This window comes from Urocitellus parryii, chromosome 9, assembly GCF_045843805.1.
Source record: "Urocitellus parryii isolate mUroPar1 chromosome 9, mUroPar1.hap1, whole genome shotgun sequence".
NCBI classification, from domain to species: Eukaryota; Metazoa; Chordata; class Mammalia; order Rodentia; family Sciuridae; genus Urocitellus; species Urocitellus parryii.
Window position 1 is genome coordinate 108,794,669 of NC_135539.1, and position 19,953 is coordinate 108,814,621.

The window sequence follows — 19,953 nt, forward strand, 5'->3', positions numbered from 1 at the left end:
TAGCCATATTTTGTATTTTATTTAGAGACAGGGTCTCACTGAGTTGCTAGTGAAACTTGTCCAATAATAAGGGCCGTTGTACTGCTGCTTACCCAGGTAAAGAGGAGTACTACCTTGATATAGCCAGGGCCTGTCAGAATGGGGAGGGCAAAGTCTGAATGTTTATGAGGTACTGGCATTTAGTTTAATGTGGGGCTTTAGCAAGGTAGCGTGGTGAGTATTGTGTAAGGATCATAATACAGCAGTCTGAGATTGGTGAGCACAGTAGAGCCAGGGTTTTGAAGTGAGGGATCCAGGGAGACTTAGGAGTAGCAGTCATTTGATGCTATCTATTGAAAAGCTGAGCACTGTTAAATGTTTTTTTTTTACATTTATCTTACTAGACAAAAGAGTTTCTTGGAATAGTAAAGTCACACTGAAAAGGACAATGGAGTTTTTTTTTTTAATATTTATATTTTAGGTGTAGATGGACACAACACAATGTCTTTATTTATTTATTTGTTTGTTTGTTTATTTATTTATTTTTATGTGGTGCTGAGGATCGAACCTGGGTCCTGCCTGTGCAAGGAAGCCACAATCCCAGCCCGACATTAGAATTTTAATGTCACGTTAGTGAAGATGATAAACTACGTGGGTGTAGATGGTTTCAGTTCTCAGACCTACTTTTTGAGATTTTCCCCTTTAGATTCTGGGAAAAGGCTCTTGTAGAAAGGTGTTACCTGTCCCCAAGCCAATTCTAACTCAGTTGTAATATTGTCTCCATCCTTCATAAGAGGAATTGCCATCCTTCTTCTTCTCATTCTGAAGGGGGAACCTCATTTCTGTAAGAGATTGAGTGGTGTTGATTTGATTGATTAGAAACTGAGATGTCTATCAGACTGCATGTTACTAGTGTGCAGCGGTGCCTGCTTGTATTTAAGCATGTTATCTAGTTGGAAACCAGACTTCATACTTTTGGTGTCTTGTCTTGCACACAGGTGTGGTCAGGCTTCTCTTACTGCCTTGCATTGAACATGACCTAGAGAGGACCCCTATCTAAGACTAGCCATATTCACACACTCTTTGCTCCAGCTTCTTGTGTATGTGGTTAGCTGGTTCAGTAGACTCTAATCCATGTTTTTGCCTAGGCATTTAAATTCAGAAGCAGAAAAGGGAATTTCCCCAAAATGTCTGTGTTTCAGCATCACTTAGCAGGATCCTATCTTTGGGAGTGTTGAGCTTATGCTGGATATCTATCTATTTATCTATTGATCTATCTATCTATCTATCTATCTATCTATCTATCTTACTTCATATTCCATCCATTCCTCAAGAACCCTTTCCATTCTTTTCCACACTGCTTGGTGCATGGGAAGTTGAACAGTATGGTCTACACCAGTTTTTTTCCTTTGTTCCCCTGTTTAGCTAATGGGAAGCACTGGTCAGAGATCAAAGAGGGGCAAAGAATGAAGCTGGGGTGTCCATTCCCCCAGTTTCCTTCTTCATGGTCTTTGGTGACTACATCCCCTAGCCAATGGCACAGTTCCTGTCATGTGGCACTCTCCAAATAGGTCTCTCTATCCTGGGTTTTGGTAACTGTCCTCTTGTGTCTACAGACCTCTGGGTAGAAAGAGCTATAACTAGCCCTGAGATATTACACTATTGCTTGTGATTTACCTGTGCTTTCCTCACACTTTTGAAAATAGTCCCCTTTTTATTAGATTCTACTAAAATCATCCAACATGTGGGTGCCATCTCTCACCTATTGGGTCCTGAGGGTCCTGACCAATAGAGGGCTTTTCTGAGTTGTCAGTATAGCTGATGATTTGTTTCCCATTTGGTTGTAGTCAGGTGATGCCTAGCAATGTTTATTGAATGAATGCATGACTAAACGAGCTAGTGGTGGGATCTGAACTCCAACCCATTTTCTCCAAACCCATATTCTTCAGTATACTTTGAGAATTCTCATATAAAATATAGATGCTTAGTGGATCGTGAAAAAAATACACCAGCCTAAGTTCTGTGACTCAAGTTTCTAGGGACCACTTTACCACTTGCGTTTGCCTGAGTGACTCATGTTCAGGTGTCTTCCTTTTCAGAGGGACAATGTATAATAGTATGAAGAGTATATGAAATACACAGAAATGACAAAGATATGATGCCCACTAAATAATGAGTAGGATGGTTTCTTCAATTCAGGAATAAATAAAAAATTCAGACCACAAATAAGAGATGAACGTTGAAAAATTTCACTTGTAGTTTATGGTTTGAAAGGAATCATACTGAAGAGACTCAAGTTATAGCTATCAGTTTTGATTTTATAAAGTTTATGTGACCTTTATTATAATTAATATTGTATTAAGCATCATAATATTATTACATATTCGAGGTAAATTGGATATAGCTACCTTGTAATTATACCTATTGTTACTATCAGTTTCACAAATGTAGGCTGAAGAGTGGTTCATGACATTTATTACAATTAAATTTCCACTGTGCACATGTTAGAGGAATTTCTTCCAATTGTAAGATGTACCCTGTGACTTGCATGTCTCTGGAAGTGCTCTAGTTATCCCTCTGGGAAGATACGTTCATGGATAGAGCTTGAAGAAATACTGGACAGAACATCCCAAGATCCCTTACCATGGCCAGTCCTAAGGGAGTTACTAGTTGTTTATAAATTTGTCAAAATTATATTTCCTTAATGCGAGAAATTCCATGATCCTCCTCCCTGGATTTCCTAGCAGGAGAGAGGTCCAGATTGATTTGTCATAGTATACTTCCTCTTTCCGCAGAGCTGCCCCTTTGATGATCTCCAGGGCACAGTCCTCCTTTGGAGCTGCTTCTGCAATGAATACCCCAGAAGTTGCCCGCATGGCTGTTTCTGTAGAATGACAAAGGAAGAGTGGGGTTATCCAAGACTAGTAGAGTCTATACGATTGAAGAACTGCAGGCAGCAATAGCTTAGCTGCCAGGGGCTATAGGCCAATGCCTGAACCAAGAGCTGGGTATGTTTAGAGTCTGTTGGTCCTAGAGAGAACGTGGTTCTAATAGAGGCTTTGCCTCCCTGGATAGAGATTTGTGGGGTAGTTAGAGGTGATCAGTTGGGAGTGCTCCTGTCTCAGGTGTTTTGGTTGGAGTGGGGGATTAATACAGGGAGCACAGAATAAGGACAGAAGTCACATGATGATCCAGCAGCTAACAGGAAGTGTCAGTGAGCAAAAAGAGAGAGCTATAGAGTGATGGCTTACTGACATGTCAAAGGAAAGATACAGCCCAGGTGTTATCTCCTTTCTTAGCATTACCCACTCTCACTGAGAAGAAATGCTACTGCTACTTTTTCTCTCCTTCCAAGTTTTCATGTCATCCTCATATAGCTTGCCTGTCTTGCCTCTCTTTGTTGTTTGACTCTGTGCCTCTGTCTCTCCCGTTCTATAACTGCTACTCAATTACTCTTTAAATACAAATTTCTTTTAACATCTGATGCACATTTTAGATAAATTTGCATTTGGACTTAGAGAAAACTGGTAAAAAATTGTATCAAGTGTTCCCTTATATACCACATCCTACTTACCCTAATTGTCGCATTATGCATGACTATTGTGCAATGTCCAAGAATAAACATAATAAAATTAACTAAGTCACTGAACTTATTTTTTCCTAATGTCTTTTTTGTGTTCTAGGATTATATCTAGGATTTTCCCTAGTAGAAATTTCTTCTTGTTTTTTTTTTTCTCCAAACCATGACAGTTCTTCAGTCTTTCCTTGTCTCTCATGACCCTGTTACTTTTGAACAGTACTTATGAGTTGTTTTGAGGAATGGCCCTCAATTTGAGTTTTTCCATTGTTCTGATTTGGGTGAGGTTATACATTCTTGGCAAGAATACTACAAAAATGATAATGTGTATGTCTCAGTACTAGTAGATACTAAGGGCTTATGTTATCAGCATGTCTTATTACTGTTTATATTATTAAGAGAAACAGTCTTATATAAAAGGTAAGCTGGTGCTGGGCATGGTGGCTCACACATATATCTCAGCAGCTTGGGAGGCTGAGGCAGGAGGATCATGAATTCAAAGCCAGCCTCACCAAAAGTGAGGCACTAAGCAACTCAGTGAGACCTTGTCTCTAAATAAAATACAAAATAGGGCTAGGGATGTGACTCAGTGGTTGTGTGCCCCTGAGTTCAATCCCTGGTAACCTGCCCCCCCCCCAAAAAAAAAGTAAGCTTGGTGTGATGGCACAGGCCTGAGATCCTAGCTACACTGGAGGCTGAAGCAGGAGGATCACAAGTTCAAGGCCAGCCTGGAAGACTTTGAGACCTTGTCTCAAAATAATAATGAAAAACAGGACTGAAGATATAGTTCAGTGGTAGAGTATCTGCCTACCAATCACAAGGTCCTGGGTTCTATTCCTAGTACCAAGAAAAAAAAAGTAATGGCCATTGAGAGTCCATGAAGGCATAAGATATTCAGGGAAGGATAAGGTGATGAATGTGGTGTCACTCAATAAACTTGGTGGTCAGAATGGAAAGGAGAGTCAAAGAGTGGTTAGGTTAGAGACTCCCCAAGTGACAGAAGGCTTCATTAAATGAGGGGGCTCTGTGCTTTGTCAGTCACTGCTTCTTGTTGCATTACTCATGTGTCAGGGACTACAGTACCTCCCATTACCACCCTTGACCCACAGTGGTAAGGCAGATAGTCCAACTATTGATTATTTATTCCATACTTTAACCTTACCTGTGTTTATGAGGCCAAGGATACACAGAGTGATTGACACATTGACCTTGGTCACTAAATATTCTTTCCTAAGGGAAGAGAAGAACCCATCCAGAGCAAACTTGCTTGCAGAATAAGGAGCAATCAGAGGATGAGCTATTTTTCCTAAGTGATAGATTAAAGAAATGGGTTAACAAGGCAATTCATTTCAGTTTTGGACAGAGCTCATTGTGATTTTTGGCAGGCTTTGTAATCCCTGTGGTTCTCTTACCTCTTTGAGTTTTATTTTTCACTAACCCCTGCTGTGTTGAATTTCTGAGGGGAAAAACATCAGGGCATTAAAGGGGTAAGGTATGGGGTGTGCTGTAAGATAGAGTTCATTGAAGAGGGATTGGTAGATTTTTTTAGTAAGGGTGATAAATAAACTAGGTTACAGAAGAGCTATGCAATCCCATGGCTGCTAACTAACACTTCCACTTCTGACCTGGGTGCTGGAGATTGAAGAGCTCTCTGACAACTCGGTGACCTGTCACTGATAATAGGAAAGTTATGTTTTACTTTTTATGTGAACAATATAATAAATCCTGGCCTTTGGTTTTTACATGCACCTCCTGCCCTCTTTTTAAAAAATTTATTATCCTGATTCTCACTATAGTTTTGGGGAGTATATATGAACATAAACCCCACAGGATAGCCTATTCTCTATACCCTTTCCAAGAAGAGAGAGTAGCCTGATACAAAAACCAGGCAGAGACACATCAAGGAAAGAAATTTTTAGACCAATATCCCTGATGAACATAGATGCAAAAATTCTCAATAAATTTCTGGCAACTTGCATATAAAAACATATTAAAAAATTGTGTACCATGATCAAGTGGAGTTAATTCCAGGGATACAAGGTTGGTTCAATATACAGAAATCAGTAAATATAATTCATTACATTAATAGACTTAAAGACAAGAATCATATGACTATATCAATTGATGCAGAGAAAGCATTTGACAAAATACAGCATGCTTTCATGTTCAAACACTAGAAAAGCTAGGGGTAGTAGGAACATACCTCAATGTTGTAAAAGCTATCTATGCTAAACCCAAGGCCAACATCATTCTAAATGGAGAAAAATTGGAAGCATTTCCTCTAAAAACTGGAACAAGACAGAGATTCCCTATTTTTCACCACTTCTATTCAACATAGTCCTTGAAACTCTATCCAGAGCAATTAGGCAGACGAAAGAAATTAAAGGGATACAAATAGAAAATAAGAACTCAAACTATCACTATTTGCTGATGAAATGATTCTATACTTAGAGGATCCAAAAAACTCCACCAAAAAACTTCTAGAATTAATTAATGAATTCAACAAAGTAGCAGGATATAAAATCAATACCCATAAAACAAATGCATTTCTATTCATTAGTGATGAATCCTCTGAAAGAGAAATTAGGAAAACTACCCCACTCACAATAGCCTCCAAACAAACAAACAAACAAACTTGGGAATCAACTTAACAAAAGAAGTGAAAGATCTCTACAATGAAAACTACAGAACACTAAAGAAAGAAATTGAAGAAGACCTTAGAAGATGGAAAGATCTCCCATGCTCTTGGATAAGCAAAATTAACATTGTCGAAATGGCCATACTACCCAAAGCACTATACAGATTCAATGCGATTCCAATTAAAATGCCATTGTAATTCCTTATAGAAATAGAAAAAGTAATCATGAAATTCATTTGGAAAAATAAGAGACCCAGAATAACCACAGTAATCCTTAGCAAGAAGAGTGAAGCAGGAGGTATCACAATATCATCAGAATACCTCAAACTATAGTAACAAAAACAGCATGGTCCCGGTACAAAAATAGACATGTAGACCAATGGTACAGAATAGAAGACACAGACAAACCCACAAAGATACAGTTATCTCATATTAGACAAAGGCACCAAAAACATATATTGGAGAAAAGATAGCCTCTTTAACAAATGGTACTGGGAGAACTAGAAATCTTTATGCAGCAAAATGAAAATAAATCCCTATCTCTCACCATGCACAAAACTCAATTTAGAGTGGGTCAAGGACCTAGGAATTAGTCCAGAGACCCTGTGCCTAAAAGAGGAAAAAGTAGGACGAAACCAAATCTTCATCATGTTGGACTGGGCCCCGACTTCCTTAACAAGACTCCTAAAGCACAAGAAATAAAATCAAGAATTAATAAATGGGATGGACTCAAACTAAAAATCTTTTCAACAAAAGAAACAAACAATGTGTTGAAGAGAGAGCCTACGTTTTGGTAGAAAATTTTTGCCATACACATGTCAGATAGAGCACTAATCTCCAGGATATATAAAGGACTCAAAAAACTTAACACACACACACACACACACACACACACACACAAACAAACAACAATAACAACAAACAATCCAATCAATAAATGGGCTAAAGAGCTGAACAGATACTTCTCAGAAGAAGATATATATTCAATCAAGAAATATATGAAAAAAATGTTCAACATCTCTAGTAATTAGAGAAATGCAAATCAAAACTACTCTAAGATTTCATCTAAGAATAGATGGCAGTTATCAAGAATACAGACAACAATAAATGTTGGTAAGGATGTGGGGGAAAAGGCACACTCATACATTGCTGGTGGGACTGCAAATTGGTGCAATCAATATGGAAAGCAGTATGAAGATTCCTTAGAAAAACTAGAATGGAACCATCATTTGACCCAGCTATCCCACTCCTCTGTCTATACCCAAAGGACTTAAAATCAGCATAATATAGTAATACATCCACATCAATGTTTATAGCAGCTGAATTTTCAATTCACAATAGCTAAACTGTGGAAGCAATTTACATGCCCTTCAATAGATGAATGGATAAAGAAACTGTGGTACATATATACCCAATGGAATATTACTCAGCATTAAAAGAGAATAAAATCATGGCATTTGTAGGTAAATGGATGGAGTTGGAGAATATCATGCTAAGCAAAGTAAGCCAATTCCCAAAAAACAAAAGCTGAATATTCTCTCTGATAAGTGGATGCTGATCCATAACAGGGGAAGGGGCATGAGAAAAATGGAGGAACTTTGGGCAAAGGGGATGGAAGGGTGAGGAGGGAATATGGGGGCAGGAAAGACGGTGGAATGAGATGGACATCATTACCCTAGGTACATGTATGACTGCACTTATGGTGCGACACTACATTGTGTACAACCAGAGAAATGAAAAGTGTGCTGCAGTTGTGTACAATGAATCAAAATGCATTCTGCTGTCATGTAGACCTAATTAAAATAAATAAATTTAAAAAAGAGGAGAGAGTAGAAGTGGACTGAGATCTTACACTCTTTTCTGAACATTGTTAGAACAACTATTTTAAAAACATCTATATTTTAAAGTATAATGTAGTTGTGTGCCAAATCAGTGAAGAAAGGATTGTTTTTTCAATAAAGATAATGGAAAAGTTGTTTAGCTAATTTTAAACAAATAAAATTAATTATTTATTTATAGCATATATAAAAAATTAGGTGGAAAATCATGGCAGACACTGTTGCCTTCCCAATATTCATTCCCCTTTCTTTAATAAAAGAATTTGATTTGGTTCAGGGTGGCAATATATACTCAGAGGAAAATGTCATTTCTTCAAGATTCCTTGCTCTAGTTGGCTATATGATATAATTCTGGCCAATGAGAAATCTAACAAATAGGGTTTCCAGGAAAGATACTGACTTCTCAATAAAATGGATAGGTTCAGATGACATGCACCTTTCATATTTTGCTTTCTTTTTCTTTTTAAATAAACTTCATAGGTGATGCGTATTGTAGCATTCATTTTGTGAGCATTAGGAAAAGCTTAATATTGAGGATAGTGGAACAGAAATGTGGAGTGAGCCTGGATTCTGGAATACCTCAGAAGTCCACCCAAACAGCCCTGAACTTATTATCTCAGAAGAAGGAACCCCTATGTTTTTTAACTTTGGATTTTTTAGTGGTGCAATATAATTATAAATAATAGTGGATTTGTTGTTATATATTTGCACACAATATAACAATATAATTTGATCCCCTTTCCTTCCTTTTCTCAGGCCCCCTTCCATTCTTCTGCTGGTCTCCCTTCTATTTTCATGAGATCTCTTCCCACCTTTTTATCATTTATTTTTCCATTTTTCTCCTCTCTAACTACATTTGAATCTTGACTTTTTGGTTTTGGCTTATTTTGCTTAATATAATGTTCTCAAGTTCTGTCCATTTTCCTGAAAATGATATTATTTCATTCTTCTTTATAGTCAAATAAAACTCCAGTGTGTGTGTGTGTGTGTGTGTGTGTGTGTGTGTGTGTGTATCACATTTTATTCATCCATTAATCTATTGATGAAAACACCTAGGATGGTTCAATAATTTGGCTATTGTGAGTTGTGCTTCTATAAACATGGGTATGCATGTATTGCTATAAAATGCTGATTTTAATTTTTGAGGATAAATACTGAGGAGTGGAATAGCTGGGTCCATATTTGGTGGTTCCATTTCTAGTCTCTTGAGGAACCTCCATGTGGATTTCCACAGTAGGTTGGTTCTGATTTACAATCTTACCGACAGTGTAAAAGCATGGGACCCCTATTTGTTAAAGCACTATAAGTGGGGTTGGAATACAGCAGATTGCAAATTCTGACTGACACAAAAATAATTCAATTACAGGAAAAAGATAATACAGGGGGCTGGGGTTGTGGCCCAGGGGTAGCGCACTTGCCTAGCATGCGGGAGGCACTGGGTTCGATTTTCAGCACCACATACAAATAAATAAAATAAAGGTTCATCGACAACTTAGAAAATATTTTTAAAAAGAATAATATAGGTGAATATTTACTAAATCCTTGGTTATAAAAGATCATTCTAATATAAAAGTAAAAAATATGTAAAGTCATTGAATATTTGATCTTACAAAAAGTAAAATTCCTATATGTCAAAACAATAGTATAATAATATCATTATAAAGGGAAAATAAACAATAAACTAAAAAAAAACAGCTTTCTGAGACACTTCAAGAAAATTCTCCTCAAGTCTTATTGGTCTGAAATGGCCTAAATCCTCAACATGTTAAGAGTTTTTACAAATAAAACATAAAAATCTATCTTTTTAGAAAATTACCCCAACTCCATCTCAGTTATGAGAATTGTGTTGGGATGACTCACAGTCAAGTTCTGGGAATGGGTATGTGACATAGGGTGTCTATCTAGAGAATCTGATACCACCAGTTTACTTGTTAGTCCAGGGCTGGGCCAATGATTTCAGCAAGGCTGCAGAACACTTTGGTGGTTGCTTAACAAGCATTTAGTTTTCTTTCTTTTTTAAAATTCTTGAACAGAATCCCAATTGAACTCATGTTTCTATTGTTGCAAATAGCACTCTATTATATATTGAATATACTCTCAATATATATTCGGCCCTTCTTCTATAATAGTAGAACCCAGATTTGTATCTGGACTCATAGTTATCTGGAATTAAGTCTACATTTTGTAGCTTCCCTGAGTTAGATTTTGCCAAGTGACTAAGTTCTGTCCAATGGTATGTAGGCAGAAAAGCATTATGTAACTTCTAAGATATATCTTTACAGGAGAAGTCAGTCTATGTCTTTGCACTCCTTTGTCCTTGGTGTCTGAAGGTGGATATGATGGCTGTGGCTGCACAGCAATCTTGGTCCATGTTGAGGATGGCAAAGCGTTGAGATAGAAGGAGAAAGCCTGGGCGACTTTGCTGTCATATTAGTATACTACCTTTAGACTTGATTTACCTTCTACATTGTTAAATCCCCTGTTATTTTAATTTTCTGCGTTGGGGAAGTGAATTTGATCTTTATTGATAGCCCCCTTCACTTATACACAGTCAACGTGTCAAAAGACACCATCTCTAACTCTAGATGTAAGCTTGCACAATATATTTACTCTCATTCTTTTTTATTAATTATCGATACAGGAATGGCCCTGTGGCCCATTTCAAACCAATAGGACTTGAGGAGAATTTTTCTGGAGTGTCTCAGAAAGCTGTTTTTCTTCTGGTAGTTTTTCTGAGAGTAATAGTCCTCTTTCTGTTCTGATAGATGTTTTTGTGCATGGATGTGGGTATAGAGCTATTTTAGCTAGCTTACTGTCAGGCTGAGGATGAAGTCACATGGAAGAGAGCAGAGCCAAAGAAATCATGGGAACCCTGAGCAGGAGTCAAGTCGAATATGAAGCCCACCCACCCCATATCTGAATTTTCAATTATATCAATAATTTTCCTTATTGTTTTAAGTAAAAAAAATAGATCCAAGCGATTTATAGGAATAGCATAGTGGTTAAAAGTATGAGCTTTAGAGTCAAATGACCTGGGTATGAATCCCAAGTATGCCAGTTCTTAGCTAGAGTATGTGGACAATAATATTACCAAGCTGAATACTCCATGTGACATACTTAGCACAAACTCTGGCACATAGAAAGCATTCAGAGAACACTATTATTGTTAGCAGTATTAGTATTCAAATTGGTGAGAAAAATATGAGCTATTAAAAAATCATGTTGTGACAAATAACTGGTTGCTTGGAAGAAAGAAAAAATGCCATTCTAATAAATTCAAAATTATATTAGAGAATATATATGGAAAGTAAAATAAAAAGATAAGGATGAATTTATCATCTGAAGCTAAGAGATATTTTTTAAAGCATAAAATAAAAAACACGTGCAATGAAGGAAGATTTGAAATAGGTTTGAATATATAAAATTTAAAAAGCTTCAGTGTACGAGAAATGCATACTATTGCCCTACTATACCCTTCCCCTTCAAAGAGACATTTTCCTAAACTCAGAAGGTCACTTCAGTGATAGGTAATGTGCACACTGGCTTGACCCACATCATGGTCTCTCTCTTACAAAAATGAAATACATGATAAAAGCTCTAATTGCTGCTGTTGGATTTTTGAAGAAAGTTATATAAGTTTGGGACTTGGGTACATGTTTTGAGTCATGGAAAGGGAAAATCAGCAGAGACAAGTAACCTGAAGAAATATTGGGCAAATGTAACCACAAAAGTTGGAGCTGAATAGGAGCTTTTTTTTTTTTTTTTTTTTTTTTTTTTTTTTTTGTAGCTCTTATGTGTCAGTCTAAAGTTCAAAGGCTAGGCACTGGGGATGTGGCTCAAGCGGTAGCGCGCTCGCCTGGCATGCGTGCGGCCCGGGTTCGATCCTCAGCACCACATACAAACAAAGATGTTGTGTCCGCCAAAAACTAAAAAAAAAAAATAAATAAATATTAAAAAAAAAGTTCAAAGGCTAAATAATTGCATAAAGTTGTAAGGTTAGTGAATGGGAAAACAAGAATTCAAGTTTGACTCTAGTGATTGACACTTTCTTTCTTTTCTTTTCTTTTTTTAGGTACTGGGGATTAATCCCAGGGGTGCTTAACCACCAAGCCACATCCCCAGTATATTTTATTTATTTTACTCAATGAGTTGCTTAGTGCCTTGCTTTTGCTGAGGTTGGGTTTGAACTTGTGATCCTCCTGCCTCAGCTTCCCCGTGTCTGGGGTGGTTGATACTTTCAAGCACTATGTGGTATTTTCTAAAGCCCGTTTTTTGTATGATCGTTTTCCAGGAGCCATGTGTCAAGTCTAGCTCTTCCTGTGTTGGTAAAGATTCTCTCTGCTTTGACAAACAAGCCCAAAATAGGCAAAATTTATGAACAGCAGTATTATTTCCTCTTTTAAATTGACATATGAGGGTACCCATAAATAGATAGGCTAGACATTTCTAGTTCCTTTATAAGTTTCCTAATACCACAAACTTGATGGCTTGAGACAACAGAAATTTATTCTCTCACAGTTCTGGAGGACAAGCCAGGCATGGTGGCCTTACACCTTTAATCCCAGTGACGTGGGAACCTGAGGCAGGAGGATTTTGCAAGTTCAAAGCCAGCCTCAGCAATTTAGAGAGGCCTTAAGCAACTTAGTGAGATCCTGTCTCAAAATAAACATAAAATAAAAGGTCTGGGATGTGGCTCAGTGAAGCACTCTTGGGTCCAATCCCTGGTACCAACAATAACAACAACAAAACAACAACCAAACATACAACCCCTTCCCCCAAACAAACAAACAAACAAACAGAAAACTCCCCAAACCCCAAAATCAGTTCTGGAAGCTATAATTCCAAAAGTAAGTTATCAGCACGAACATTTTCTCTCCAAGGGCTCTTAGATGGAACCCTTCTTTGTCTCTTCCAGCTTCTTGTGTCTGCTAGCAATCTTTGGTGTTCCTTGGCTTGTAGATGCTGCACTCTGAATTCTGCCTCCATCTTCACATCTCTTTTTCCTCTGTGCCTTCTTATTTTCTGTCTGTGTTTTTTAGTCTTCCTATAAGGACACTTGCCATTGCATGTTCTCCCAGTCAGATAATCCAGAATGATTTCATGTTCAGATCGTAATTACATCCACAAGGATACTTGTCTGTGTAGGGTCACATTCACAGGGTCCAGGTGGACATGTCTTTGGGGGTTACACTTTTGTAGTTTACTATGCCCTCCTTAATGGTGATAAAGATATTGACAGTGTTATTTAATGTGTTTGTTCAGGTGGCAACGGAGATGCAGAAGCAGGAGACTATGAGAAGTCCTAATCTGAATTCCTGTAGTGGTGATTTTTTTTACCATTTTTGGGAGCTCAGTGCATTCCATTTCCCATCCTTAATTGAACCTTTTACTCAAGGTACAAAGAAGGGTCCTAAATGTTTTTTCAGGAAAAAAAGGAGAGGAAGGTGAGAGGAAGGGAAAAAAGAAGGGAGAAAGTTAGGAAAGGAGAGAAAGACATGGCAGAAAACTTCCTGAAAAATCCATAACATAGATACATGGTTTAAAAAAAGTATGAAACTTATCAGGCAAGGGTCAAGTCCAGATGAAGATTGTTGAAAAATTGTTAGCTTTTATCATGAAGATTATGCATGAGGTACACTATAATGCAACTAATTATGGCTGCATAATTATTGATTTTCATTATAACTATATTTTACCTCTCAAAGTTCATGACCTGCTATTGATCTGCAAATCTTTAAACCAATATTTATTAAATTCAGTGCACATAAGGACCATGTGTGGGGCCTGTTAATGTACAAATTGGGGCCTGCTCTCTGCCTTGATTTTTCTAGTCTGTGTTCTGGAGCGGCAGCTATGCTGAAGTGTTCGGTAGAAAAGAGTGGCTTTATCTAAACTGCATTTATTGTTAGTTTTGAGAGAGGGTGTGGGGGCACAAAGAAGTGACAGCATAAGCTTTTTGGACCTAGTCTAGGAATTCCCAGGAGAAATGGGGAGGGAATGTATTTGGAAGAGGCTCAAGTCCCACAGTATCAACTGAGTGAGCTGTCACTGAACTATTAGTTACTAAATCTCTTTAAAGCCCAAACTAATATGGGGTGGGAAGACATTTTTCCAAATCTAAACTGACTGTTCAGGTGAAGATGGACACCAGCTCACCAGGAAACTCTGCCTAAAGGAGGCAAGCTCTGAACTCCGCTTTGATGAAGGAAGTGAAGAAAGGATCAGGAAGGTGGGGAAATGGTTTATACAAAGATGAAGGGCTGGGGCTGGCTGGGATTGTGGCTCAGCAGTAAAACGCTCATCTAGCATGGGTGGGACCTGGGTTCGATCCTCAGCACCACATAAAAAATAAAGACATTGTGTTGTATCCATCTACACCTAAAAAAAAAAATAAATATTAAAAAAAAGATAAAGGACCACTTGTACATTGCTGGTGGAACTACAAATTGTTGTAACCATTCTGGAAAGCAGTATAGAGATTCGTCAGGAAACTTGGAATGGAACCAACATTTGACCCAGTAATCCTACTTCTTGGTATGTACCCAAAGGATTTAAAATCAGCATACTAGAGTGACACAATCATATCAATGTTTATAGCACCTCATTTCATAATAGATAAGCTATGGAATCAACCAAGGTACACTTCAACAGATGAATAGGTAAAGAAAATGTGGTATCTATATATACAATGTCACATTACTCAGCCTTAAAGAAGAATGAAATTATGGCATTTTCTGGAAAACGAATGGAATTGGAGATTCCATTAGATTAACACATTCCATTAGATTAACACATAGTTAGACATTTTAACTACCGAAGTGAGTTCATTCTTGAGAAGGGAGCAGCATCTTTTTTTTTTTTTTTTCATGCTAAATGAAATAAGCCAGTCCCCCAAAACCAAAGGCTGAATATTCTCTCTGATATGGAAATACTGACCGATAATAGGCAGAGGGGAGGGAAGGGAAGTTCGCCAGATTGGACAAAGGGAAGTGATGGGGGGGATAAGAATGGGAAAGACAGTAGAATGAATCAGACATAATTTTCCTATATTCATATATGAATGTGACCAGTGTAACTCCACATCATGTACAACCACAAAAATGGAAAGTTATACTCCATGTATGTGATGTCAAAATACATTTTACTGTCATGTATAACAAAAAGAACAAATTAAAAAAAAAAGAAAGTTGCTAACATGCCAAGAAGAAAGTCATTAGCATTTTCCACACAACCATTCACTATCAGAAGTAAAAATTATGTCATTTTATATTTTAATATTCATTAAAAAAAGATTAGGGGCAGGGCCAAATGAGGCTGTGAGAAACTAGTAGGACTAGAAAAATAATAGCCAAGTTCATCATGTTTTCTCCTTTATGAAAGTACAGCCTTATAAGTACCTACTTAAAGCTCTTTGGCCAGATACGTTATGAAATTCAGAACTATTTTTGGATTTAGAAGGGAGTATATTGGGAGGCATCCTGTAAACAAACACATTATAATTTCTGCATTTAAACATTTTGAAAATTCACAGAGATTTTTTAAAAAGGCCTTGCTTTACCAGGCATGGTGGTACTCATCTGTAATTCCAGCTGCTCTGGAGGCTGAGACAGGAGGATCACAAATTCCAGTCAGTCTGGGCAACTTAATGAGACTGACTTAAAAAAAAATTAAAAAGGAATGGGGGTGAAGTTTAGTGCTTCCTTAGCCTGCATTAGGCTCTGGGTTGAATACCCAGTACTGCCAAAAAAAAAAAAAAAAAAAAAAAGAAAAAGAAAAAGAAAACAAACAAACAAACAAACACCAAACAAAAAACAAAAAACAAAACAAAACAAAAAACACCCAAACCAAAAAAACTTTGCCTCAATTCAGCTTAAATTAATTATGTAAAGTTATTATGAAAGTAAAATTCTTAGTTTTAAGATTTCTTTTTTCTTGCCCTCATGGGTTTTGGGATTTGGGGATTTTGAAATTTCAGATAAAGACTGTGAATTGGTCCAGACTCATTAAAGGAATGCTGGAACATATTAAAAAGCAGAAAAAAGAAAAAAATCTTTCAGGTTCATACCATTCCAGCCAACATCAGTGCATGTAATTAAAATCTGTTTCCTCTTCACAGATACTGTTCTTATACATTTTTTATCACATAATGCCAATTAGTTTGTGTGAGGAAACCTATGCTTTTGGTTCTAGGTATAATATATTTAGAAGTTTCAGAAAGCTGTAAATAGCAAAGCCCTGTAAAAATCCAGATTTTTATTATTTTAAAAAAGGTTTTGTGAGTGAAAAGACCTGGTCAAAGTGAAATAAACAACATGCAGCAAGTTGTTAAAATTTGACTTTTTCTGCTCTAGTTTCATCTGAGCTCAAAGGCTAAGAAGACCAGTAATTGGCAAATGCCTTCTTATTCTATTTGTACACTTGCACGGGACACAGTAATGCAAACAAAAAAGTAATCAGGCAAAATCAAAAAATTGGTTTGCAACACTTAAACCCTCAACCACCCCAGGGGAATCAAGGGGTTGAAGTTGAGGTCAGAGAGGATGGGAGTCAGAGAGAAGGAATTAGCAATGTCTCATTGATCTTCCAAGAAAGGGTAGGGGCTTCTCCTCATGTTAATTCTTGTAAGAGGAACTTTAAAGAGACCTTTGAGAACCTGTCTCCAGGAGTCTGAGGGACACGGAGAAGGACTGGGAGTTGACCCAAATTGAGAGGCTGCAAGTGCAAATTGCGTTGTACACAGGGAACTTTCTCCTGTGTGTGGGCTGAAACGTAGCCTTCACTCTGCTCACCACCCTATGGGCTTCCTCCCAGGGCTCATCCCTTCTCTCCTGGGGCCATTTTCAATCTAGTCCAAAAGGACATCTTGAAATGTGATTGTGTTTTCCCTGTATTTTCTGAGGGAAATAACATAAACAACTCCTGTCAAATGTCAGAAAGAACTACTAATAAATAGTCCATACTCCATGAGGGACCTCCAAAGAACCTATGAAAAGAATGGATTTGATCATCCACCCCATGATCAGAAAGCGTGAGTTCTCAACCTCTGCCAGGACCAGAGGAGACCAAAGCTCTGCTTGCCCAGTTCTAGCCAAGGAAGACTTTTCCTACTTCTATTTTTTCTTCTCTGCATCCTCCCTCTTCCTTTGGCCCAAGAAAGGCTAGAGGGAACTTGATGAGTTCTGGGAGATCTGGGAAGGAGGAAAAGCTGAACACATTTCTCTTTCCTACTTGGGTTTCTTAATAAGAAAAGTTTCCAGCTTTATATGGGGAGAAGCTTTTGTTAAAAAGTTAGAATTACAGGGCTGGGGTTATAGCTCGGTAGCAGAGCGCTTGCCTAGCACGTGTGAGGACATGATCCTCAACACCACATAAAAAAATAAATAAAATAAAGGCATGCTATCTATCTATAACTACAAAAAATAAAAAATAAAAGTTAGATTAACACATGGTTAGACATTTTAACTACTGAAGTGAGATCATTCTTGAGATGGGAGCAGCATCTTTTATTGTCCCCGAATGACCAGAAAAATGTTGCTATCTGCCCTAGATCACACGGGTCCAGAGAAGAGCAGGTTCTCATGGAGCAGGTTTGGACAGGCAGTGGGAGGAAAGCATCATGATTTTTTTTCTGATGAAATCCTACAAGGTCTACTTATCCAGCTACCAGTTAAAAAAAATTCTGCCAGAGTGAGCTTCATTAAATAAAATTAATCAGTGAATAAGTGTACTATAATAATATGTAACCATAAAAAAGTGAGGTGATTAGAAATGCTTGTGCCCAAGGTCAACTTTTGGTTTATTTGCAGAGAATGGAGTCATTGCAGTAAAATAGATAGATGGCAGCTAGATTTCTCCTCTGGGAATTTTTAGACCACAAAGAAACAGAGCTATGGGGACCATATTTTCTGAAGCAAAATGTGGAATGAGGAGTCTGACACGTATGAGTGTAGACGTGGTGATAAATAGGACAGAATGTTTGCAATTAGCTCTGTCCCAGAAACGCTGGGACTTAGCCACTGTAGAAACAGCAAGAGCCAGAGAGCTGGCAAGGAAGCTATGCACTGGGGCTTGTTAGCTGAGCTGAAGAGGTCAAAGGGAGGCTTTGGTGCTTTTGTTCATCTTCTCCCCACCCTCCAACCTCAACTGTTTTGCTGAGATTTTAAAATGATTTCCATTTCAAAGGCGTATTTTTAGCTGCTTTAACTGAATGCTCAGAATAAAGTGTAAAGGATTGAAAAGCTTCATTTCTGCCTTCCTCCAGACTTTTAGAGTGATCCCAAGCAAATAAGCCACATCCTCTATTGAATGAGCACCAATTTGAGGTTCAAAATGCTTCCATGGTTTTGAGGCTGGATACACATCCTGGATCCCACCCCACATTTCTTTATGGCTCTTCCTAAAAAATCTATCCTTTTAGCCTCATCTCTGTAGTGTTTTGGGTTGAGTCAGGTTCTAAAGATAAATTCATCTGCCTTCTCCAGGCTCTGGAGCACCTGAGGTGTCATCGTTAAGTGTTAAGACAACTTTACAATCCAGGGATAATTGAAGCAATGGAGATGGATGGAATTGCCCAGGAAGACTGTTGAGTGGACAGAGAAGTGGGTTTAGGATAGAAGAATCCCCAGGGAAACCAACAATTAAGATTGGGAAGATGAAGAGAACCCTAAAAGAGACCAGTAGAGCTGACAGAGGAAATCCAGGGGAATGTTTTGGCTGAAGACAAGGGAGGAGTACATGGTGTCGTAATAATACAAAATGCTCCAGAGATAAGTTTGATAAAACCTATTACCAAATTTTACAAGATAACTTTTGCAAGAACATTTCCAGGCTGGTATGGGACCTATGTGTAACAGAATGTGAAATGTGGTTCCTCCTATTGCCCTAGAATATCAGCACCTCTCTGAAGGCAAAAATAAAGGGATAGATTTGAAGAGTCTTCAGAGTCAAAGGGTAGGCCCAAACCAGTCCTACCAACATTACCTAACCATCCATGGCCAGCTAAATAGTGAATGGAGGGGGATGATAGTCAGTGTCTGCATGTCTGTCTACCAAGACTTAGAGGAAGCAGTTGCATCTCCCTTAGCTCAAACCACATGAGAAATACTTCAAAAACATTATCTGGAGAACTTTTCAAGTGTCCCCTGTAGTTCCAAAACTGGTGTTTGACTCACATCTGGAAGTCTAAAGGCAACCCTGAGTACAAAGCTGAGTATATTGTGGGATCAATTATTGTCTATGAATGGCATTCTTCCTGGAGACCAAATGTGGATCCTCTGGTAGAGGGCTGGACTGGAGCACCTGCCCAGGGATGGTGGAATGGACAGGATCAAGAACATGGGGCTGATCAAAGCCCTGGAGCTGAGAAGAAGGCCACACCTAGAGGAGGCACTTCTCTCCCTTAGGAAACTGGTGTCGGGATAACTGTATCTCCTGCAGGTGATCTCTAAAGAATTCATGACAAAGCCCCACCAAATATACTTTCATATCTCCTCCAAGTCACTAGACACCTAGGATGGGGAATTTAAAAAAAAATCTCAAAATTTGAAAGATTAGTACACATGACCTATATTTCTTTTTTTTCTTTTTTCCCCCTGAGCCCTTTGAGGGTAATTGCTGTAATTGAGGTCACTTCTGACCTCATATCCTATCACCCTTGAGTGCTTTAGTGTCCACTTCTTACACATAGGGACATTGTTGTACATAAGCACAACATGGTAATCAAAATGAGGAAAGTAATTCATTAGTTTCTTAGGACCATTGTAGTAATTTATGGAAAACCGACTGCTTAAGATAAATTTATTCTCTCACAGTTCTGGAGTTAAGTAGTGTGAAATCCAGGTATCGGCAGGGCCGTGCTCCAGGGGAGGGTCTTTCTTTGCTGTTAGCCTTCCTAAGGCTGTATCACTTTGCTCTAATCTGTG

The 19,953-nt window shown here is 38.0% G+C and overlaps 1 protein-coding gene across 5 annotated transcripts in view; it reads right to left on the reverse strand.

Annotated features, from left to right (window-relative positions):
• Positions 1 to 2,265: 2,265 nt before the first annotated feature.
• Positions 2,266 to 19,953, reverse strand: part of Hsd11b1 (hydroxysteroid 11-beta dehydrogenase 1) — a 59,354-nt gene continuing 41,666 nt past the window's right edge. For 4 of the 5 annotated variants that reach the window (XM_077802380.1, XM_026387429.2, XM_026387430.2 and 1 more), the window contains 2 exons: positions 4,719 to 4,862; positions 2,267 to 2,863 (listed from right to left, as the gene is read on the reverse strand). In XM_077802380.1, the coding sequence (XP_077658506.1) occupies positions 2,646 to 2,863; positions 4,719 to 4,862 (362 nt within the window). In that variant the 3' untranslated portion in view covers positions 2,267 to 2,645. Of the gene's footprint in view, positions 2,864 to 4,718; positions 4,863 to 19,953 lie in introns of all 5 variants that reach the window. The other variant, XM_026387431.2, reaches the window with a different exon arrangement.